Below are 24,659 nucleotides of genomic sequence, written 5' to 3'. Positions count from 1 at the left end.
TCTATCTAGAAAATGTCTCCCCCAAAGGCCACCAGCCCAGGAGATGAACTCGCCTAACACGCAGGGTGGACAGTGCTGAGAGGAAAGACACAGCTGAGACAAAGCACATTCTGACATTTTATTCACTGATCATAAATACAGTCTCATGAATCAAGGTGATCAAAATAATGTACTAGCACCTGGAACTTGACCATCAGAGAGCAAACACTCAGTGTTCCACCATTACTGGCCAGAGAGCTCACTGCGGCTGCTCAGGGCGTCTCCCCTGATCGAGTGTTCAGCTTTGCAGGGACCCTCCTTCTGGTGCAGCGATTTTATTCTTGGCTCGTTCTCAACAATTAAAAAAATCATAAAAGATTGAGTGTTTGCAAGAAAATATCAAAGAGGATAAGAAGATTTTCAGCTCTTCTTAGAATCTCAAAGTAAAAAGGGAAAGTAAGGAAGGAGAGGAGAGGAGACAGATGTCAGGGATCTGCCAGGTTTCTTCCCTTCCCCAGAGCATTTTACAAAAACAAAAACCAGGGAGGCATTAATGCTGCTTGGAGATGGGTTGCGTCTCCCTGATGAGCCACTCGAGAGCTTCCTGGCGGCCCTGCTTCTGCAATTCCTTCCCGATCACTTCCCTGCAGGTCAGGTGGTAATTGTTGAGCCAGTCACACTAGAAGATGGAGAAAGACAAAGGCAGTATTCACACCTCTCCCAAAGGCCCCTGTGTGTGGAGATCACAAGTTGAGGGCAGACATACACAAAACCTTTTCCCCTGCTCAGGGACGAGTGACTTCCTTACGCTTTATTTCCCTAGAAATTGATGGGACAAGGCCATACTGCTTAGGGTAAAATGCTTCCAGAACAGTCTACCGCATGTGGACTGGCAATGACTATGAAGGAGCTGTAAATACCTGAACAACAAGTCATGGCTTCGGGCTTCCCTGAGGGCAGAGTAAACTGTAACCACGTATTCTTCCCAACAGGACCCCAAAGCCATACCCACACGACACTGTGAGAGGGATGGGGCAGGGGGTCTGGCAGGTCCTACACCCACCTATGTGGCCTCCTTCCCTTGCACCTCAACCATCTTGGGGCTGCAGTGGAGGAGAGGGGGGCTGAAAACTAGATGGCTGGTAAGACTCCTGCTAAGAGACACACCTGAAGGTGTCCCACCAATACACCGAGTTTCCTACCCATATCCACTGACAACGCTGAATAAACTAGATCAGCCGAGCCCCCGTGGGTCTTGTGAGTGTGGCTGTCTAGACTTCTGGTAACCAAGGACTGTGGGTGCTGTAGAGTGGGGAGGGAGCTTAACTTTCACTCAATGGGATGTGCCCACCGCCCCAAGAGATTTCTTAAAAAAGGTAAGAAGGAAGGAGATCTGACAGGACTTCTGCCTGGGTCGGGGCAGATCCACAGGGCCTGACGGTGAAAGTTCTGCAGCCATTAAAGGGGAACTCTTCCCCTTGGGGCGGGGTGGGTGTGAAGGCCAGAGTGAAGTTCTACCCAGAGGACGACCACCCATTCTCTTCACTGGCCATGAAGTGGGCCCAACCCAACTCTCAGCTGCAGCAAAGCTGGCAAGATGGACACCGCCATTCGGGCTGCTGTTGCAATAAGCCACACGCCATCTGGGAAGGCAGTGGTGTTACAAAAGCATGGGCATCGGGGACTACAGTCTAGATCAAGTACCAAGGACGAGCTCAGGGGTTGAGATGGGCAGACAGATGCAGTGGTGTTGCCAACGGGCTTTGACCCAGCAGGGCTCCACTCCCCACCGGTAAGAGACTACTAGCCCCTGCTGGCAGCTGGGGAACGGGATGGGGAATCAAAAGCAAGCAAACTGCTGTGGTTCAGGCAGGGCTATGAGACAGCCTGCAGTCCAAAGCAGTCAAGCCTGGAGCCAAAGTGAAACTCCCAAGACCCTTTCAGTTGTACACACGGCCTCAGTGGGGCCTGACCAACATCCTTAAGGCCCTGAAAGTCTGCAGCTGCCCATGTTCGTGACCAAAGTCCTCAGCTGCCATCTGGTGATAAATGATGGGAATGCAAACCCAACCCAAAAAGTCCCTAAAGTAACGGAAAACACTCTCTTCAGGAGACGGTAAAGGGCATGACCAAGGATTTTAAAAGCCAAGTGGACAGAATCTGGTTGTGGGGTATTACTGTGCCTTCAGACAGAATGAAGCCCCAGACTGATTAAGTGGTATACGGAGAGAGATTTTTTTTTTTTGCTAAAAGAGACAACAAATGTACTCTGCTTGGTATGTTAAATACTTCCACTGTTATTTGTAGGAACTTGTTTATGACCTAAGGGTAAGAAGATATTACGTGCCCTATAAAAACTAATTGGCAGAAAGAACAGTTCAGTGATTTGGCTATGCAAGGTATAGTAATGAACCACTGAGTACAACAGAGCCCACTGGTCTATGTTCAATGTTAACCTAAGTCAAGTTAACAAAATTTCTCCCTCAAGGAAGAATGGCCTCACTCAACCTTCCTCATGCGCGACTTCTGTGGATAAAGTAGAATGTCACTGGGAGGAATGCTTCCTGATGAGTACACTTTATGTGGACAGCAAGGACTGCGTGACCTAGAGTTACATGGTAGCAAGCCACGGCCTTGGGCTTCCGAGACCAAAGTGACTTCATACTGGAGAGTCCCTTGCTAAGACCCTGGAAGCTGTACCCAAGGCCATAAGAGACACTGGCTCCTACGGTGCACGAAGGATTCAAGCAGGTGGCTTCCATGCCCACTCATGTGTTCTTGTCCCCCTTTCCTAAGCCATGGACCACTGGAGGGACTCTTCCTGCCAGACACACACCTGACACTGTGCTAACAGGTTGTTTCCTGTCCTGCACCATCGACAAACTGAATAAACCCGCATCAGCTGACCTCATTCGGGTGCTGTGAGTGGGGATATCTGGCTGGTCAAGGACACCAATGGTTAAGCAGAGGTGCCCACACTCAGCAGGAAGCAGATGAGCGTGTTCTGTCACCCCTCTGTGAGCGGCGTCAGGCAGAAGAGGATTCTGGCTGGGAGAATCCCATTCCACAGCCCCACAGAAGGAGCCTCCTCGAGCCTCAGGGCACTTTTCTCTAGTGCCAAGCATGAGGCCCAGGTGCACACCACGGAGGATGCCTAACGAGGCACTTCACCGTCCCCGGGGTGAGGCCAGTGGCTGCTCTGGGTAACAAAAACTTACTCCTACAGTAACCTGCCATGCTTGTCCTGCCTTTGGCTCCCATCAATCATTTGCTGTTTGCAGGGACTTCTGACCACCTGCCTTGCTCTGAAACTTGTGTCCTTCTGGCTGTGTCTTCGTGGCTGGGGAAATGTTTGGCCCGTCCAGGGCTGGCTGTTCCCGCCCTGTTTCTGACCCTGTCTCTGCTCTGATTTTGATCACTGCCTGATCCCTCAAGCCTTACTCCAGGTCCCAGGGCCTGCCACCTCACCTAGCCTTGTGGGCCTGGGGACCACAGGACTTGAAGGGGTTGCAAGACCTGTATCCCTCTGAGCTGCAGCATGAGCACCTTGTGCTCCTAGCTTTGTGAAGAGCTTCACAGCCCGGAGTGACCAGAAGTGTAGGCACCACCTCTCTCCTTGTCTGTCTGAAAACTGGGCTTATGATAATACAGTTTGCTTTTCATTCCCTTAATGTTTCATTCAACATGAGAAAACAATCTGGTACATGCAATGGCCAACAGGCCCTACCACCCATCTGGCTTTTCAAAGGGAAGACACATGGCCCATGGTTTGCGAAACATTCCTCAGCGCAGCTATGGCTCGCGCCCTCAAGGAAAGCAACAGCGAACTAGTCCCACTCATGAAACCTTACAGCCCCACAATGGTGCAGGAACGACTATCTCTATGTGGAGAGCCAACAAATACAGGAAAAGCAACTACAGTCCTCAGGAGACCTAGGATTTTCAGACTCAGGTGGCACAGATCTCTAAATTAGAAAGTGAGAACAGATGAGAGAACGTAAGGTCGCCCTCCACCCCCATTCCCACTCTGTCTCCTCCAAGCCACCCTCATTACCTCTTTGTCTGTAAGAGAGTCCACATCTATCATTTTGGTCTGTATCGGAACCAAAGTTAAAGGTTCAAAGGTCAGGCTTCCCCGGTTATTGAAGTTATACTGTTGGAAAAGGAAGAAAACAGAAGCTTTTACTCCTCTCTACCAGAGTGAACCACCATGAGATCATTCCCACCAGACATGACCACCCCCCAGGGCCAGGTGTGACTGGGAACCGAGAAGGGGTTTGCTGGTCGGTATCTTCAGGAGGCCCAGGAGGCACGATGAACCCAGTTGATGCCATCGTCCTAGAGCTGCTCCGCTGTGCCAACAGCCGCCATCGGGAAAAGCCAAGGGGCTCTCGGCAGCAGATCCCCAGGCTAACATCCCCCGTGATGGAGAAGGAGGAGGGACATAGCATGACAGGGTGTGGATGAGGGGCATCACGCGTTTTGGTTCTCAAGACTCTACCGGAGTGGAAGTTCCCAACATCACTTTTATTTAACAGTTAACCATGTGTCCTGCCTCGACCAGCCAGTCCCATCCGGTGACAGACATTAGGTCTGTCCATTCCACATAGTACGGAATGGCCAGGCACCTGAGGGCATGCTGGGTCTCTGTTCCTGGCAAGGCCTCTGGAGACGAGGTGAGAGGCCACTCTCAAGGATGGTGACTTCGATGTGGAAGCAGACAGCAGATCCCTACAGCCTTAGGAAGCCACTTCCCTCCAAATGTTCGATTTCCACCATCACCCACAGAAGAGGAGCAAACGGGTCTTGAAAAGCCGAGCACCTACAGCCCTGCTACCTCTTGATAACAGCGATGGGGAGAAGGTGAAGCGCCTGTCTTCTGGATGGCAACAGACCTCTCTAACCGCCAGCCTGTGGGGCCTGACCCAGGGTGTAACTGAGGGCTCCTCAGCTTTACCCGATAAAAATCATCTGACGTATTTGTTGAAAATACAGTTTTCAGACCCTGCCCCGGGTCTGGGAGGGGCCTTTAAACAAGCACCTCCCCCACCCCAGCACCTGCCCCCAGTAGAGGAAGCATCAAGACAAGGAGCTGCCTCTAGTAAACTCAGAGCTCCAAATCCCATCAGGCAGGGGCCTGCCTGGGGCCCAGGAATTCCAGTTCCGGGTCCCAGTTCATTAAGGATTTTCTTTCTGGGGCGTCTGGGTGGTTCAGTCGTTAAGCGTCTGCCTCCAGCTCAGGGCGTGATCCCAGAGTCCTGGGATCGAGCCCCACATCAGGCTCCTCCACTATGAGCCTGCTTCTTCCTCTCCCACTTCCCCCGCCTGTGTTCCCTCTCTCGCTGGCTGTCTCTCTCTCTGTTAAATAAATAAATAAAATCTTTAACAAAAAAAAGGATTTTCTTTCTGGCTTCTGCAGAGAAGAGTGATTTCTAGGAGACTCCCTGATATCAGGGGAAGGAAGCTCCATTTTGGCTCCAGAACGGCACACTCTTGGCTCCAAAGACAAACATCTTCATCTTCCTTCATTAAGAAATAAGGAAAATTTAAAAATAAATAAATACACAATTACTTACCTTGGTCTTCACAGGAACCACCAGGACAACATTTTCAATGCGAATTCCAAAAGCCCCATCTTCATAATACCCTGGCTCTGAAAGAAATCAAACCCAGAAATAAGAAGCAGCCTGTGATGAACACGGACACACAGGGAAGTGCTCCCTCCTGGGATGACAGACGAGAAGCAGGTCAACAGCCCACTCAGTCCAAGGGGAAAGAGCCCAGAGATGCCCCCTCCTCCCACACCGCCACTTCCAACAGGTACTCAAGGAACAGACAGAAAGGTTCTAAAGTCCCTGAAAACTGCGCCAGGGTCAGGGGTACAATAACAGAGGGTCCACCAAGTCAGTCACAGGGCATATTCCTAAGACATAACGATGCAGGCATTAAAATATATGCACACAGATCTGGTAACAACATGGGAAAAGGAAGTACATTAAGTAAGAAAGCTGAATACAAACAATACATCCAGTATAATCTGAATGATTAGGGAAAAAGATATAAACGTAGATAAAAGACCAAAAGCTAATACATCAAAATATGAAGCAATGTTTCCCCTGGGTGGTTGGACGCTGTCCCACAGCCTCACCTTTTCTAAATTGAACACGTATCACTTTTATAATCATAAAAAGTTGTTGTTCTTATTTAATTCAAGGTGACAAGAGGGGGGAATTATATCCAATTTACTTTAAGATAATCAGAAGATAAGAAACAACAGAGAGCCCCCCAACAGGCCCGAAGACCCACGCACCCCGAATGTGAGGGACACTCACCATCAGTGACAATCATGCCTGCCTCCAAGGGCTCATCAGAGAAGGTTTTATAACTGATGCCACAAGGACCCTCGTGAACATTCAGGAAAGACCCAACACCGTGTCCTGTTCCGTGCAGGTAATCCAGGCCAGAATCCCATAAAGCTGAGCGGGCGAACGAGTCAAGAAGGTGTCCTGAAAGACACATAAAGAACCACTTGATGATATTTGTCCAGTGCTTTTCAATTTGCAAGCACTTTAGAGATTAGATTTATTATGTTTCGCTCCAGAAAGTGAAACAGCAACCAGCATGTAAAAGTTACTGGAGGGTTCTGATTTCAACCCAGCACAAGAAAGAACGAACAATCAGAGATCCCAAGACAGCCAGTCCCCAGCCGGCCAGAGCTCAGTCTGAAGCTGGAGGATTGTCTGTCCTGGAGGCCAGTAAAGGGGCCGGACGCCTGCAGCAGCGAAGGGTGTGCACGATGCGGATGTTGCCTTCCCAGCTCTGGGACCCTGCGGTTTCAGAATTTCAAAGATGAGACTCTAACCAGACTGCGAGGAAACAGATGCCCAGGGAGATGATCTCAGACCCCATCTAAGCAGATTCAAGGCCCAGGTCTTGTCAACGCCTCGTCCAATGCCCCATCCATCAGTTCTCAAGCAGACTGGTATATATCCGAAGTCAGGTTCCCAGTAAAAAAAATCCCGACACGGATCCCAAAAGGAGGCACTGGCCCAACACAGCAGGACAGACAGGAGGCTGCATCAACCAACTTCCACTTGGGCCCGGAGGCCTTCGTGTCCTGGCCGCCCTCTCCTGGAAGCCACCTGCCTGCATCATCTGACACCTTCGGTGGTCAGCAGAGAGGTACACGGCTGACGTCAAGCCCAAACCAAAGCTTGGCTCCCTGGGAGGCCCGCTGAGCTCAGTGAGTGGGTCTAAGAGATTCACTCCATGCAGCACTTGCCCTGGCTGGGCCTGAAGGGGCCAGGGCGGACATGAAACAAAAGACATGTTCTTCCACTCAAATTGAGACACATTTGGCGCCTGAACAAGAAGAAGCCTGCCATATGACAGAAGGAACCACCTACCTTTGGTTCCAGTCGGGAAAACGGCTGCACTCACAGCTATGTGGCCCTTGAGGACATATGTGAAGCATTCCTGCCAAAGAAAACCCAGGGGCACGTTGCAGAATGAGGACAGATGCTTCAGTCCCGGAGTTTTACGGCAGCTCAGAAAACCTCGCTTCTGAAGGTTTTTAGCAATACCACAGAAAAAATCAGAATAAAAAGAAAAAACTCTGGTGGAAAAAAAAAGGTTGGCCACAGGACCAATTTTCTAGAAAATCTTAAAATTAAATTTAGTTAAAAGAGAACTGTCAGAGAGATGACCCCACCATTCCTTCCCTTGTAATGAACATTCTGACACACTCTTATCTGAACCTGAGAAAGACGAGCAAACGTCATAAAACTACTGATGACGCTAGCTAACATCTACCGAGCTACTCCTCTGTGCCGGGCATGGAACTAAGCACTGAACACTTAATCCCACACTTGATGCTGGAGATGCTGCTGTCGTCCTCACTTGACAGAGAGATAAACTAGCCTGCTCGGTGGTGTCGTTCATAAGTGGCAGCATCTGGCCTTGAAGTCAGGCAGTCATGCATCAACATCTGCGCCCCTTTCCAATGTTAACTCGGGGGCGACCCCTACTGCCGTGATAAGAAAAGTGTTGCTTGGAAGGTTAGTGGCTTGCTGATGCGGTGCAGAGCCAAGACTAAACCCACGCTCTTCGATCTGGTCTGGAGCTCTCTATCCAGCACAAGAAGAGACACGCCAAAGGTATATGGAGCCGAGGTCAGATTCTTCTAAGGTGCTCGTGCCTTCGAACAGATGAGGCACAGGCCTAAAACTACGAAATCTGCTCTGCTGCACTGTGTAAAACTCTCTTCCTTGGACAAACTTCCTGCAGGAGCTTGCAGAAAAAGAGATTCACTCAGAGACTCAACCAATAGTTGAGTCACTACACAGTCACTATGCTGGGTAATGACTGATCCAGGAACTTGCAAGGGTTGTGGAACCTTTAGAACCAGCCTTGGAGGCAGGTACTCTTATCCCCATTTTTATGGTTGTGTCTAAGTGCTTTACTCCAGGTCACAGAGCGAGCAAACAGCAGAGAAGACCTGAAGTCCAGCCTCTAGGCTCCCACCTCACCATCTCCTCCTCTCCGTGCCAGACAGACCAGAAACTGAGCAGTGTATACCATTTTAGAGGCTTCCTGAGCTAAGCCTATAAATGGAAATGCTGAACTTGAAAAAAGAAGGGGGGATGGCTTTCAGAATCAAATCTAGACACCGTTTGTAAAAGGTATATATTTCACTACCCCACTCCCATCCCCAAAGAGATTTCCTGATTCAAGAGAATACTGACACTGTTTAAACTTGAATCTGAGTTGCTGTGACCTTAGCAGACAGAATGCTTTTAAAATTCCTCCAGTTATTAATTAAATGGACTTCATAAAGCAGATAAGCCTGACTCCACAGTAATGAGCTGTTGTACTATCCCACATATAAATTTTCCTTCATTATACAATTCCTTTCATAAGAGCAATGCTGTTCTTAAGAAAGCAGAGAGGGCTTTCCAGTTTTCTGCCCCACCTTACCTTCTCATAGGCCGTAGGGGTCCCAAAATGCATGGTCCGTGTCACATCTGTCGTCCCATCCCTTTCCAAAAGAAAGGACTAATTAGTTTTCACTCAAAATAAGCTTTGGCTCAGGGGCACCTAGGTGGCACAGTCAGTTAGGCATCTGACTCTTGGTTTTGAATTAGGTCATGATCTCAGGGTCGTGAGAACAAGCCCCATGTCGGGCTCAGTGCTCAGCACGGAATCTGCTTGAGATTCTCTCTCCCTCTCCCTCTGGCCCTCCTGCTCGTGCTCGAAAATAAATAAATAAATCTTTTTCTAAATAAATAAATAAATACATACATACATGAGACAAAGTATGAAAGAACAATGGCCTGAGGTAGTTAAGAGTGGACAGGCCCTGACATACACTCTCTTGGTCTACAATGTGAGGACTGTTTCATGGGCAACACTATCATAGGGTTATAAATGAGAGAGGGGAGGACAAAGGAAATAGGAGCAAGTAGGAGCCTGCTTCTATCAAAAAAGGACCAACCTCCAATTCCTCCCATCAGAACAGCAAAGGACTGGACCCTACAATTACCCAAAGACATCTCTTAGAATGCACTAATCCATACCCCTGACATAAAAAGGGCAGCTTCTGGAATCCTGCTAAAATTTAGACGTGAAACAAAACTGGCACCAATACCCAACTCAACACCCTGAACTCTAAGCTGTTATTATGAACACCAACCCACATGTCCCAAGGCTAGGCTGTGGTTTCCACCTATGTGGCGGAACCCACTTAATAACCAGGCTCTCCACGGGCGCCTGGGTGGCTCAGTCAGTGAGGCATCCAACTCTTAGCTTTGGCTCAGGTCATGATCTCAGGGTCATCGGGTAGAGCCCTGCGTCAGGCTCTCAAGCGTGGAGTCTGCTTGAGATTCTTTCCCCCTCCCTCTCCCTCTGTCCTTCCCCCTGCTCTCTATCTCTCCCTAAAATAAAATAAAGTCTTTAAATAATAAAAAAAATAAGCAGTCTCTCCATCAGCCACAGTCCTAACTGTAGTGGGAATGGAACATTAAAACTGCTCGTGCTCTTAATGCAGACCACACCTCTTCCAGCTCCTTCTCATGGGTTCCACATCGAGACCCAGCCAAATCTTGGGTTCTCCTCTGAGAAACTTTCTAGAGGATGAATATGAAAGCAGCGAGACATGAAGATGGAAATTCAGAAATTCAAGGGCAACCCTAGTTTCTCGTTTACTCATTTAAAATTACTCCCCCACTTCCCAAAGCCATGAGGCCGCTGCAGGCCCAGAGAGCTAGCAGGCAGTTTATGAGCTAGGGCAGAAGTCTTTCCAGTGGTTTTGAAAGCTTGCTTTCAGTTATTTATTTAGTATTTAACAACTTCCGGCCAAGAACTAAACATTTCTATCAAACAGTCTTTTGTGGGAAGAGTCACCACCAGACAACTTCAAGCAGGGGTGAAAAAAAGGACAAGACATGAGAACGATTCCATTAGGGACTGGCGCAGAGTGAAATTCCCAGAGTGAGATTCAGCTGGAGCCTGGCTTGCCCCCTATTCAACTTTTTTGACCCAACACCATCCAGTTCTACGGCGGCCCTAGTTCACTTACTTGTACTGGGCTCCCGAGTCAATCAGGTACACCTCATCTAGCGACAACGTCCTATTCGTCTCAGGGACCGGCCTAAGAAAGTTAATGAAAAATTAATTATTCCACAAATGTACTTGCCGAATCTGCGAGGAGACATCTAAGAGTTCTTCATACTATTCTTGCAACTTATATAGGTCTGAAATTATGTCAAATTTAAAAGTTACCCACTAAATTAATTATTCCAAATAATTAATCTTCTAGAACTACTCAAAGACCCAAGTCAACCTATCTCTCCAACTGGATAAAGGGCTCAAGAGAAGGAAGAATAACATATTTCTTCACATCTATATCCCATCTGTGTCTGAAACAAAACAGGTTCATGAAAGAGTTGTAAAATTTACAAAAATAATAATCATTAGATGCAAGAGGACAAAGCTAGAGTCCTGAGAACTGGGAATACAAGCAGCCAGGAGTCACTTGTCTCTGGTTGTGGGGGTCCCAGGACCCGGCCTCAGCGACCATGTCAGGGGCCTCCCCATGTGCTTCCCAGACCACCAGACAGACAGGAGGTAAATGTCTCAATTTGGGAGAAAAATTAAAGGGATTTTTATTAGGAAAAGGAGTGAATCACAATGTTCTTATGCCATAGCACTTTTTTTAAATGAACATGAAGTATTTTTAAAAAGTGATCTGATTTCCCCATGCCATTTCCAGACAGTACAAATGCACTGGGAAATGCTAGAAAGAGTAAAGGCATTCCAAGTCTCTACCCTACAGCTCAGAGAGGGACTCCTTCATTTCCAGGCACCACCCCCTCTCTTTGGCACTAAGGGCATCAGTGGTCACTCCAGCCAAATGACTGGAACCAGCTCCAGGCCCTCTTCTCAACAGGCTTCCAACAGCCCACAGCAAAAAAAATGCCAAAGTAGAAGCAGACTTCTCCCTCCTTGATCTGAAATTTTTTAATGTATTAATTACATGCAAAATTCTAGGATAGTATCCAGCCAAAAAAGTCACCACCTGAATTAAACATAAGACAAAAACTGAAGTCCTTTTTATATTTTAATTTTGGAACAGAAGCATTAATAGGAGAGAACTGCACAATCACATCTGTGACTGTCTCCCACACACGGCTTCAAAATGTGCCCCAAGACTAAACGCTCTAAAAGCAATTATTAAAATTGGGGGGGAGGGAGGATATCTGCCTCGGTACAGCACAGTGAGAGACACCAAGTATTCCTCCACTAATTGTGTACATCATAGACACGGAGCAAAGAACTCAAAATGCCCAACACAAGGCAAAACCATTCGACTGCGCAAATCTGAAGCTGGAGCCCAATGACCAAGTCAAGTTCCGTTTCCCACCGAGTCCACAGGCAGATCAGTCCTAAACTTATCAGTGCCCCTTCTACCTCACAGCACAGGGAATGCTCCGCTCTGTGAGTCCGCAGGCGCTTGGAGGTCATCTGCTGAAACTCCTCACAGGTTAGGCGCCCAGCTTCAAGCCCGCAAGGAGGGAAGAAAGGGTGCTAATTACCTCCCTCACCACAACGGGATGCTCGTCGAGTGCTAAGCTTCTCAGTATGGAGGCGATGGCGCTCACAAGATGTTTTGGACTCATGCATCAAGAAGGCTGCCATTATCAGGAAAGACAAACACTAAAGTAATCTGACCACCATGATCAAGAGCTATGAATACAGCTTCTGTTGCCTCAGAAAAGAAAGAGGGGGACAACCCATCTGACTACCTCACAGAGAAGGTCAACGCCATACACCTGAGCCTAAGAGGAGGCTCCCAAAAGGCAGAGACTTGGAGATGCAGAGGAAATGAGAGAAAACAAGTCCTCATTTCCCATCTAAGAACAGTCTCAAAAGACACATGGAGGTGGGCACTGGGGCCTCTGGTAAAATAATGGCTCTCCCCTGCTCAGGCTCCTGTGCAGAAGCAGCAGCAAAGCCAGGCAGCGTGCTCCTCCGCATGCCTTACGCGTAGTGAATGATGGCGCCATTGGGTCCCGTACTGGAAATCGTTGGGAAGCTCAGGTCCACAAAGTCAGCCTGTTGCCTAGAACAGAAAGACACAGAAAGCAGGGCGGCTTAAAGGATTTGATTGTGCCAAGAATCAGGGCCCTCTCAGCCTCATCTAACTCGCCAAAGAAACGACCACAAGCTTCAGGGCCCCCCCCACACATGGATCCTCACCTGCGAAATTCCTCGGCTTTGTCAGCAGCTGAGATCTCTGACACACCACCTTTGGGCACCTGCAAAGGAGTTGCTTCTAAATCATCTAGGGTCAAAAATTCCTGGGCTTCATACAAGTTAAAGGGGATGCATTAAATGCTGATTTTTTCCTCACTTCCCACGTCCCAACTGTCCCACCTACAGGACACAGCTGATGTCTCATCTTTAACACGGAGGGACTATACAAAGACTCTCATCAAAGCTATCTAAGGTAGAAGGACTTCTATCCTTTCAATTTTTCACTCAACTATTTCTCTCAGTGTTATATCCTAAAACCTCCCCCAAACTTAATCCATCTAAGTTTAAAAATTCAAAAGCATCGCCTGCTAGGATATCATCCTAAGAAAGTCATCCTAAATAAATAAAAAAGACAAATGCAAAGATATTATTACAAGGTGATTGATAATAGCAAAAAAAAAATTAAAAAATGATCTAAACACTTGAAAATAAGAGGAATGGAAAATCGGTGTAGCCACTAAATGCAACCTCTCTACTTGGATCCATTTTTTCTGTTTTTGGGGTTTTTTTAATGCGAGTAGAGCTGACACGACACAGTGAGTCAGCATCTCTCTGTTACGCTGTGCTCACCCCAAGTGTAGCTACCATCTGTCACCACACAACGCTTTTACAATTTGGATCCTTTTTTAAAGGCCTCAAAGCACGTGGAGAAGGCTCACACTATGGTACTAAGTGAATAAAATAAAATACAAAATCACTTCTATACATTAAGAGACATGTAAAAATGATTTACACAGAAGAACAACAGCCAGAGGGAATAAACTAGTTACATAGGTGGGAGTAAGGGTGATATCCTTTTTCCAATTTAAGCTATTTTTAAAGAGTTGTTTATATAATATTTAAGGGAACATGAGATTGTTTAATAACAGCACAAAGAAATCCCCTGCTGTCAACCATTAAGGAATGAAAAGGCAAGAAACTAATGGCCAGAGTCAATTTACTGTCAAAAGTGTTACATCTTAAACTGAAGTCCAAAATGTACACAAAGATCTTTTTCTCTTAATACAATCAGTTTGCTGATAATTATTGTTATGAGCCATTTTTCCTTATAATGAAATTCCACTTAATTACAAGACAAGACCTTGATCCAAAAAGGATCCTCTCACTTAAGGAAATTCTTCATCTGTGTTACTATTTTCTATAATCAAAAAATTTTAAATACACACCAGATTTCCCGAAAGAACTACCAAGAGAGAGTCCTAAAATTAGATCAAGACCTTGGACCTCATGGTCACCAGAGCACGGAGGGGGCCACAGTTAGAATCACATGTTGAGTTTCTGAATAATCGACATCCACGTGTTAAACAAAGACTAAGAACCAACCTCTTTCTCCAGCCAGTTAAAGAGTTCACAGAGGGCAACAGCATCTTTAATCTGTGCAAACAACAGAGACATTTTTTAAAAGTTATTACTGAAAATCAGCTGGGTGGATTCAGAGCCCAGCCCCAACGCGGGACTGAGAAGGCTGGACCCACAGGGCATAACCACCAGCAATCGGGGCTTTCCACGCAGGCGCGTCCTGTAAACACGTCTGCGGCAATACCCACCAGCAGGGAGAGGGCTCCTCAGCTGCTCCGCAGCTCTGGCACAACCGGGAAAGGGCCCCCGGAGAGCAGGGGCTAATCCCTCACCAGGTTCACTCCCGCCCTCCAGAGGCAGGAAAGGCAAGCCACTGGCAAAAGCCATCTGTGGGCCTTGTATCTTTCTAGACCCACCGCTGCCCTTGGAACATACTCTGGGCCATTTAAGAAGCATCACCATCATCATCATCACTTCCTTTTGTGCTATACGCTATACCTTGTAAAGATCGAGCCCACTGAGTATTTTATTTCATTCTCTCCTTAACGCCAGAAGCTCAAAGAATTTCTGACCTTGTGCCAGGCTCAAAGCCACCCAGCAGGTGAGGGACTGGGCCTTCAGACCACCACACACCCCCTCCTCTGCACAGGCTGCTTTACTCACGTGAGCTCGCCTCATGCCTTCTGATTCGGCAGAATTCTTCACAGCTTTGGCGATGCAGATGGGGGTGTAAGGCATACAGCATCGATGATCCTAAGGGCAAAAGCAGCAGTATGGGAAGTCGAGCCTGGCTCCACGCACCCAAGACCAAGGCAATCACCTCTTCAGCCGGCACATCACACTTCAGACAAATCACCTGAAGAGCTCCCCCTCAGGACCCACCTAGCTGTGCCTGGGGATCGAAGGCCTGCCCCTTGTGGCTGATGACTCTGAGCATGATGAAAGGGGCTTGAGCTCTTCCAAAACGATAAAGTACATCAAACAGGGTATTTCTCTTCTATCCCCTGCATCCTCAGCTCTTTGACACTGCTGGCTGCTGGCCATCAGGAAGATACTGCTTTTCAAGCCTCCATGGTCATGGTCAGAGTTCCCTAATGATCAAAGCTTGACCGAATAACTCCTTTCTTGCTGCACAAAGGAGGCCTTTCCCATTGTCTGAGGACACACATGACTGATGAGAGAGGGCTCCCACTCCTTCCTCTGTCTTACTCAGGAATCACACATCACCTGCTCTTCATGGTCTGATCATAAAGGGCTAGGGAAGACCCTTTCTGATTTAAGAACAAGTTAGAACCCAGCCCTGAGTTACAGGAGGGGGATTCAGGACCACCATGTACTTGCACAGAGCCTGCTGAAAGATGTTTGTTCTCTCCATTCTCCTAGTCCCTCGTTCTCACATGCATATCCCTCATGAAACAGAGAACGCAGGCATGACCCCCTAACTTAGCTCAAGGAAGCAAATCTCAGAGTAACTGAGGGTCACACAGTGTGAGAGTGGCAGGGTGCACTGGCAAGGCAGGTCTAGTGGACCAGGCCTAGGCTCTTCCCAAGATGGAGAAGAGAGAATACCCCTGGGCTTGGATATCCCCTTGGCAGCCAGAGGCCCAGGGCAGGACAGTCGAAAAGGCTATATCCACGGTGGCTTGGATTCCAGTCCTGCCCTGAGCCCTAGTTAAAATGAGGAGACAGCTGTGCACTGCTTAGCACCATCCAGCAGGGGCTCAGTAAAGGGCAAGGCTATCACTATCATTTGACCTCCGACAGGTCCCCAACTTCCCAAGCCCCTGTGGGCCTCCAGTCTCCTCAGCTGTAAAATTAGGTGGGAAGGGGGCGCACACCGTGCTTTCCAGACTTCAGGCCTCCTCATACCACCTACATAGCTCTTACCCTGGCTGCCTGCCCTCTAGACCTTTATTTACTTAATACTTTTCTTTAGACCATCTTTAAATCAATTTAGTTTGTTAAACCCTGTCTTAAGAAATAATTGTTATAACCTCGAGGTCTCAAATGCTAAAAATGTTTTTTCTAGTATATACTAAATTGCTTTTAAAACAGATTAACATTTAAATAAACCTAAGTTTTAACATACACTGCCTAAAATCATCTCTCATGCCACACTCCAGAAAACACAGAGGACTCCATGAATTCTAAGGGCCCTCAGACTCTCAATACAACTCCAGTTCAAAGGGCTCTTCCAGGGACAGGGCACCTAACAGCCAGTCCCAGAGATCTTCCAGAACAACCTCTGTTTCGAAGACAAAGCTGCAGGATGCCGGAACTGGGAAGGGGCTGGCAGCTGGAATGTGGTCGGCCTTGAATGGGCCTCAGTGGGGCTACCAACCTTGGGGATGGCCTCGCTCACGGCATAGCTGGCCTTGTCGCTGACCCACACCTTCTCCCTTGGGGAGAGATTGGCACACAGAGCCTTGAGCTCGCTCAGGATGGACTTGTAGGGAAGCACCTGGATTCTGTATTCAGCTTCCAGACCCAAGTCAAAAAGCAGGTGCTCCTTCACACTGGGGGCATCTATGCGGTCACCATCAATGAAGAGCCTGCAGGGGGGCGAGAGGTGAAGTGACAGAGAAAGGAGGGCATGTGAGCAAGGGGGGGAACACGGACCCACAAGTATACAACGGGCTCCATCTTCTAGCAATCAAAACCAAGCAGCTTCTCCTTCTTCCCCATTCCTTTCCCAAATCCTGCTCTCCAAGTTGTGACCCTTTCCCTGTGTATGTTATCACCATTCACCTCATTCCCCCAGCCAGGACCTGGGCACTGCCCCTGATGTCCTTCCTTCCCTCCACTGAGATCTCTGGACCTACAGTCTGTATCACCATCAAATCTGTCCAGCTTTGCCTCTAGCTCTGCCCAGTCACCAGCCAGGTTCAGGCTGCACCGTCTCTCCACTGGATTAGTGCCACAGCCTCCCAGCTGATCTCCCTGCATCCAGTCCTGCCCTAGCCATCCCAGTTTCACAGCCACAGTATTTTTTATGATTTGCAAACCTGATCATGTGGTTCCTTGCAAAAAATCCATTCAATAGCTCCCCCGTGTCCTCAGAATAAAGGTCTGAGCTCCTGGACTTGGCTCACAGGCCTTCCTTTATGTGGTCCCTGCTCACCTTCCGGCCTCACACTCCACGTTCCAACCACACTGAACCACTCCAGGTCCTCAGCAGGCATGGTGCTCTCTGCTGCCCAGAGCTACTGCCAATTCTCTTCCCTCTGCTTAGATCACCATTCCTTTGGCTCCCCATTCCCCTAGCCAACTCACATGTGCCCTTGATCTCTGCTTCAATATTACTCGTCAGTCTCCTCTGACCCTCCAGTGTAGGCCAGGCCCCTCTGATAACACCCGTACCCATCCCACTGACAAGTTAGAGCCCACTTACATGCCTGAATCCCCTGAAGAGACACTCATCTCCCCAACTCTAGCCCAGGACCCAGCCTGTCTCATTCGTCCTAGCACCCAACAGAGATCCTATCAACTTAATAAACGTTATCAGAATAAAGAGTGACAGCCAAATAGAAAAGCAACCACAGGAAGGCCACAAGCAATTCTTTAACAGCTAGGCAATTGGACAAAGCACAACTGAGGGGCTTTTCCTGTGTCATTTCTGACCTTCCAAATGCCTGGGTTTATTTGAATTGTAGACCCAGGACTGTGTAACAGAGCCTATAAATCCCTTTGCACTGGCTGCTACAAAACAGAATCAAATGTGCGGCCTGACCAAGACCTTGTGGCAGAAATTTTGTGAACTAACCTCATTCTGGTTTTGTTCTGATGTCCGTGCGTACTTATTTTTTTTTTATCTCCTAGTACGAGAGATATTCTCACAGATTTCAAGTCATTTGGGAGATTGAGAGAAAGGCAGGATGTAAAAAATACCTCGTGTTTAGGAAGACCAGAAGGGCAAGGCAGAGGAGGCAGGACAGGGGAAAAGCAGCACATCGGCAGGACCTCAGGCAGTGATGGGGTTGACCAGCAAGAGGGACGGGGCAGCTGAGGAGCTGTGAGGAAGGGAGGCCCTTCCGGTGTGGGGCAAACACTCACATGATCGTCTCCAATCCTATGATTGCATAGGAGAAAAACACCGGATTGTGCTCCACATCGGACCCTCGGAGATTGAACAGCCCTTAAAAAAAAAAAAAAAAGACCCTGTCACCTGCCTGACTTGAGATTTTAACAGATAGATTATAGGGGGAGGGAAGCACTTTGGCTTCCGTGGTAGGCTTCCGTGGAAAGATTTGGTGGCATCTCTCAGAAAAGCAGGAAACCTGACTTCCTGCTTCCACCTTTGAGCTGCAGTTGCTCATGTCCGCCAAATGATGGCACCAGAACTGTTTCTTATGCTGCCACATCACTGTCCCGGGAACAGAATGGAAGTTAGTAAAAAAACTTGAGAATCATCCTCCAAACAAAGAGTTGAAATGGTCCGCCTGGTGGTGACCTGCCAGGCCTGGCCCTGCTGCAGGGAAAACCTTTGGCACTCCCAAGTGAGGGAAAACAGCCAAGCGCTCTCTCCCTGCTGAAGCAAAGGACTAGGGTAGAAAAACTGAGACCCACCCACGATGAGGGAGCGCAAACAAGGCCCTCTGGCTGAGTCAAGGAGCCCCGTGGAGGCGGAGCTCCCCAACACAGGAACAAAAGCAATGAGTCAGCAGGGCTCAGGCCCATGAATGAAACCCAAATCCGAGCCCACCCAAGGGTAGGCTGTGGTACCAAATCGGAGTGGAGGAACTGCCTACAGCCAGTGTCAAGGGGGGTTTGGGGAGGTCTTTGTATGTTTAAGAAACTCCACAGGCCAGCAGAGAGCATAGCTACCTATGGTCCCATAGCTTCCAGCTGCCTGATGCTTGCTCTCCTGAAGAACACAGTATAAAGACGACCGTGGTGAGAAAAGCACTGCCTCTATTTTAGAATAATGGTTTCTCACAGTAAATCAATGAAGCAACATTTTTTACTTGTCGGACTAGCACTTTTTAAAAACGGCACTAGCTGGGGCTGGTGAGGGTGTAGCAGGACAGGCATATTCATATCCACCGTACACATTTCTGGCAGGTAAATGGCCAAGATGGGTCCAAAGCCCTACCATGCACATACCCTCTAACCCGTAATACCACCCCTAAAAGCCAACCACAAATAGAAGAAAATCATCGGAAACCAAAACACAGATTTTGATGCACTAAGATTTTGATGGTAGCATCATAATAAAATCATGATAAAAATCAAAAATAACCCAAAGGTCATCCTTAGGGGAATGGCTAAGTAAATTATGGTATAACCATATGATAGGATATTTGTTTTTACTTAAATTATGATTATATATGCTTAGAGTATACAGATACATTGGAAAAATCAAGCTATAATATTTATATATGCACAGAATATTAACTAACAGTGACTATCTCTGGGTAACAAAATTATGGGTGATTTTTTTTTCTTCTTTTTATTTCCTCTACATTTTCTAGGTTTTCCACAATAGGAATGTGTTTTCTTAAAAATCAAAGGGAGAAATTAACTTTATATACGTTATTTGCTCTAATGTCAAGGTTGTTAATTAATTAAGGATATCAATCACTGATACATGACACACATGTCAAGCATCACTGGTATCTGACAAAGTTTTGGGGCTGGGGTTGGAAAGATAGGACACTGTGTAGTAGGGTCTCTTTCTCTAGTGAGAAAATAAAAAGAGAAGGTAGTGCTTCTTCTCAGTTACCCTGGGTCAAATCCAATCAGAAAACAGAAGACAGAACAGGAAGGTTCAACCAGATTCCTTCGGGTTCTAGGGGATGACACGGTACTGAACAATTACATAAGGGTTACATAAAGATTCACAAACTGCTACTGTATCAAAAAGGTTGGTGAAGAATTTTCAGCTCCTGAATTTTCTGAGGTAGAAGTATTTCTAGAACATTCTCACTGTGAAGAACTTAGGGAACTAGAGGAAAAGTGTAGAGAAAAAAATAATCTCCTATGATGCCACTTCTTCAGCTAGAGAGACACGTGAATGTTGACAGACACAAAATGTTGAGAAGAAATGTCCTTCCTCAGAGGTCACAGTCCTGAAGAAACTGGCCAGAGGTGGACATTACCACTGATTCAACATCAGCCCCTGGCTATACTACTACTCTGGGCAAAACCACATTCCTCTCCGCATTCTCTATAATTCTTTCTCCATCCTATTTGGTCTATCATGTACCCATTTGGTGACATAGTCTTTTGTTTACTCCCTGGCCACTCAGAAAGCTGACTGGCCTGAACACACAGATTCCCAGAGGACCAAGGGAGAGACTGGGTGCCACGCCCACACAGTAAAGCCAGAGCTCTTACATGCAATCTCATCCAGGGCAGTGACCACAAACCACACGACGTTCCTCTCAGCCATTTTCAACCGAAGGTCTGCAACCTTGTCCTTCCAGGAGATGCCTGCAAGAAACAAACGTGCTTTCGATCTGGCTCCAGGGACCCACAGGAGCCAAGTGAAAGAACCCATCCCAAACATTGTTAGCCAGCACCACATCTTAGAGGGAGCATGTTAACTTGAGCAAACAGGAGCCCTGGATTCAAGCCTCTGTCCAAGCCTGTTGGCTTTCAAGAGCCCTGACTGCCTCACCCACAAAATTAATGCATCCGTTAGTCTAACAAATGTCTGTGAAGTCTCGAGACTTCCCAGGCACAGATATCTGCCAGGCACTGTGCTGGTCACTGCAGTTCCAGCTCTGAACGATACCCAGCCCCTGCCCGCACGGGGCTTACAATCTAGAAGGGAAGACAGACAATTAATCCAGCAACACTGGAACATACTGCCTGGCAGAGAAAACTCAGCCAGTCTAAGAGGCCAGGGGAATATCACCCACCACTTTACGTTCTTGGAGCCCAGAGACGCGTGTCTTGGTGCCAAGACCTAGGAACTCCCTGCCATCTGACTCACTGTGACTACTGCTTCCAAATCACACTTGCCCTGTCACAGCCAGGGTCTCCCTGCGGCTCTCCAGATGAAACTGTAGCCCGAGAGAAGTTCACCCCATCACCACCACAAACACCACCCTCACCTGCCATGAAAAGGCACTTACAACTCAGGTTACAACCCCCTGGGAATAGAGTAACCGTCTGCCATACTCACCCAGCACCTGGCACAGTGTCCTAGGCACTCATGTTTGCTAAACAAAAGTCTTAGCCCCAACATTTGCTCTCCCCTCTCCTATAAGCAATAGGTCCAAGCCTCTGATTCAGTTAAAAAAAAAATTCAAACCATGCTCATGGAAAATGTTTAGCTGACCCTGGGCCACTCACTGGACCTGTCCCCCTCAGTCTGCACCGCGCTCCGGTGAGGGCGTCACAGGGAAAGCAAGCTGGGCACTGCCCCCACAACCAACACCGCTTTGAAGATCAGCGCGGGAATGCTGTTTAAAACTTGGCAAGAGTCTGGGCTGTAATGCTTTCTTCCCAGGACCCCTCTGGGCAATTTGCCTACATTCCAGACATCCCCCATCCACCTCTCCTCTTCTGTTTCTACCACACAGCTCCCTCTCCTGGCCCCACCTCCCTGGCCTGTCTCTGCATCCCTCGCTGTTCCTTCCATAAATCCTCACTTTCAGCTCCCACTAACAGTTCACATTGCTCGCTCGTCACCGACCACTATCACACAGGCCAAAGAAACCCACCCACACCCAAAGCCTCTAAAGCAGAAGGTACCAGATACAGGGTTGGGCGGGGGAGAGGGTTTACGAAGGTAAACCTACAAATGCAGGCAGAAGAAAAGGAAATGGAACCTAGAAACCCCCGGGCCCTGTTTCCATATCAGACATGTTAGAGAAGCAGTTACCAACAGTGTGGTAAAAAAGCCATCCGAGCAGAGGCCAAAGGTCTGCCCAGAAGAGCGTGGCAAGAATAAATTATGCAAAATAAGTGGCGAGTAGGTGGCCACTGTGGAGACAAATAGAGCTGCTCCTTTCATCAAATGCCACACTGTGCCAGCCTGGGGCAAGATCCTGCCATCCACTCAAGCTCAACTCTGGTACAGAGGACTGGGACGGGGAGAAGGGTGACAGGTGGAGGGGACGATGGCTGGGGGCCCTGTTGGGCGCAGCAGGGTTCTGACCTGTGTAATCCAGGCCTAGTGTGAGGAGGGGCTTGCACGGGCGCTCAGGACGGTCTGTCCAGATTTTGTCCACAAGGTTCTCCTTGACAGAGATGAGGTGGTGGCCTGCACTTCTCAGAACCTTGGCCATCTTCTTCCAGTAATCTGGGGAGAAACACACGTGGCCCAGCCATGCATGAACCGAATGCCGCTTCAGCTGAGGCAGGCAGCAGTGCCTTCTGAGAGGCGATCCTCCCGTGGCCTAGCACTGGGGGTGTACGATAAGTAACTGTAAAAAAGTTATCTTCACCACCAACAGCCTTCCCCTGCCTCTCTGCCAGGCCTCTTTCCTTCACCTTGACCTTTATCGTGACATCAAGTCATGCTGAGCCCCCAAATGATCCAAGTCCCACAAGGAAACAAAGAGTATGGAGAATCATCGAGAATCCACTTCCTCACCCACGCTGGAAGGACTCCAGCTCACTCACCTGTGGGAATGATCAGTGGGTCCACACCAACCCTGGATCCTTCAGGAAGTACACTCACCAGCCAATCCTCCTGAGTTGGTGTGTCCTTCAGGCCTACAGAGGGAAGAACATGTAAGAAACAATTCCCAATGGACCCAAGCTCACAGTCCTACCCAGAAGGATGCAATTCACCAACATGATGATAACAGGGTCTTATGAAGCACCTTCTATAAGGTGGATTGGCAGCACTTGGAAAAATCTGAATTTTCCTTAATCCTGGAAGGCTGTAAGAAGGGTAAGATGGCGTATTTAAAAGCATATGATGGGGCACCTGGGTGGCACAGCTGGTTGTGTCTGACTCTTGGGTTCAGGTCAGGTCATGATCTCAGGGTTGTGGGCTCGAGCCCCACATGGGGCTCTGTGCTCAGCACAGAGTCTGCTTGAGATTCTCTCTCCCTCTCCAACTGCCCCTCCCACTCGTGCTCTCCCTCTCTCTTTCTAAAATAAATTAATTAAAAAAAAAAAAAACACATAGGGGTAAGAAGACAAAAAAAAAGAAAAGGCAAGATTTTCATTCGACTCCTGGTAAAAACGGCTTCCTGAGCATCACTGAAACCACAGCACAGGAGTCGTTGCGAAGAACATCTTCTCCACTTTGGTCACTTTACCACCACTGCACACGTGATGAGCACTTGGGTGGCGACTGGTGAAGGCGGGGAGCGGGGGACCTCGCTCAAACATCTCACACCAAGTAAGGGAAACATGCCACGGCGCTCTCCCCGCACTGGAAGGCAGGGTGGCAGACAGGAGGCTCCCACCCCTGAACCAGGCCTGACTGGAGGGCTGAACACCAGTCTCAGCAGCAAAGAAATCTTTCCAAAGATGACAAGAGGGCCACAAAGGTTCCGTCACCATCGTCTTTACGATGGCTCCCTGGCTTCCCAATTCCCAAGAGCAAAAAGCCCTTCCCATTTCCAAGCCACTAGTCACAGGGCACCAAATAAGCTTCAAGAAAGGAACTGAAGTTATTTCTGATATTCCAGTTTTTCTTCCATTTAAGCCAATACCTTCTACGTTTGGATGTATGTTTCTTAACTGATCCGATTTTTACTAAAAAGTTAATGTCTTGGTGAAATAGATCTATATTTGGAGTGAAAGTTCATATATTCTAAAACAGTACTTATCTTTACTGTTTTCCCTACTGACTGCTGATAACCACATAACCACAGACGGGAAGTTCAAAGGTTTATAAAGAAATGAGCTCATGAATCTCAATTCCAAAAAACTGCCTAAAAGCTGGCACTGAGTTGTTATTTTGCTATTTGATTCTTTGCTATTTTTTTCCTAACCGCTAAAGCCACTTACTAACGAAGTTTCTTTTAATGCTCCTAGTATGACTTTTATAGGATGAAGTCATGCTATTTCCTAGCAGACAGATATCTGGCAAAATCCTACGGATGAATCACTCCCCAACCAAACCCACCAGAACTTCCCTTCACCGGAGAAATGCCTGAGGAAAGGGGGGCTTAGGGAAGACACAGTGAAGTAGAGGGGGACTTGGAAGGAAGGAGGACTCATCCCCTGGGGCCACTACATACCTACGTGAAAGAACAGCCAGACAGAATTCGCTCCTCTGACACTCTGACCCCCAGTGTTGACAGCTGGAGATGTGGGCCCCAAAGAGAGATATCCATACCCCAGGGGTACACTGAATGATCCACTGGGGTGCAAGAAGAAAGTATTAAGATGTCTACTTGTATTTATTTTTTTCTAAAAAATAAAGAAATGTATCTTTGCTCACATTTGAAATGCAGATGGACACCAGTACATATGTATAAACATATAAACAAGTATACATATAAGTTGAGGGCACGTGCGCCATTAACAGAGGCACGCAATCAAAAAGTTTAAAGGCCACGAGCCTGTCCATTTATAACAAACGTCTGCCTCTGTGTGTGCGTGTGCATGTATAAGTGAGAGAAAGAGGGCTTTCTTGTGCCACGAACAGGATTGTG

At 47.9% G+C, this 24,659-nt stretch overlaps 1 protein-coding gene across 3 annotated transcripts in view; it reads right to left on the bottom strand.

Moving 5' to 3' along the window:
* Positions 1-104: 104 nt before the first annotated feature.
* Positions 105-24,659, bottom strand: part of XPNPEP1 (X-prolyl aminopeptidase 1) — a 51,458-nt gene continuing 26,903 nt past the window's right edge. For 2 of the 3 annotated variants that reach the window (XM_008684275.2, XM_040624265.1), the window contains 16 exons: positions 22,666-22,758; positions 22,199-22,342; positions 20,428-20,523; positions 18,145-18,226; positions 16,433-16,643; positions 14,755-14,844; positions 14,116-14,166; positions 12,736-12,794; positions 12,521-12,598; positions 10,556-10,627; positions 8,956-9,016; positions 7,386-7,455; positions 6,312-6,485; positions 5,556-5,632; positions 4,034-4,132; positions 105-658 (listed from right to left, as the gene is read on the bottom strand). In XM_008684275.2, coding sequence (XP_008682497.2) covers positions 530-658; positions 4,034-4,132; positions 5,556-5,632; positions 6,312-6,485; positions 7,386-7,455; positions 8,956-9,016; positions 10,556-10,627; positions 12,521-12,598; positions 12,736-12,794; positions 14,116-14,166; positions 14,755-14,844; positions 16,433-16,643; positions 18,145-18,226; positions 20,428-20,523; positions 22,199-22,342; positions 22,666-22,758 — 1,586 coding nt within the window. In that variant the 3' untranslated portion in view covers positions 105-529. The remainder of the gene's footprint in view (positions 659-4,033; positions 4,133-5,555; positions 5,633-6,311; positions 6,486-7,385; positions 7,456-8,955; positions 9,017-10,555; positions 10,628-12,520; positions 12,599-12,735; positions 12,795-14,115; positions 14,167-14,754; positions 14,845-16,432; positions 16,644-18,144; positions 18,227-20,427; positions 20,524-22,198; positions 22,343-22,665; positions 22,759-24,659) is intronic. The other variant, XM_008684280.2, reaches the window with a different exon arrangement.

The sequence above is a fragment of the Ursus maritimus genome, unplaced genomic scaffold (genome assembly GCF_017311325.1).
Source record: "Ursus maritimus isolate PB19 unplaced genomic scaffold, ASM1731132v1 scaffold_7, whole genome shotgun sequence".
Taxonomy (NCBI): Eukaryota; Metazoa; Chordata; class Mammalia; order Carnivora; family Ursidae; genus Ursus; species Ursus maritimus.
Note: the sequence above shows the minus strand (reverse complement) of the source record. Positions and strands in the feature narration are given on the sequence as shown.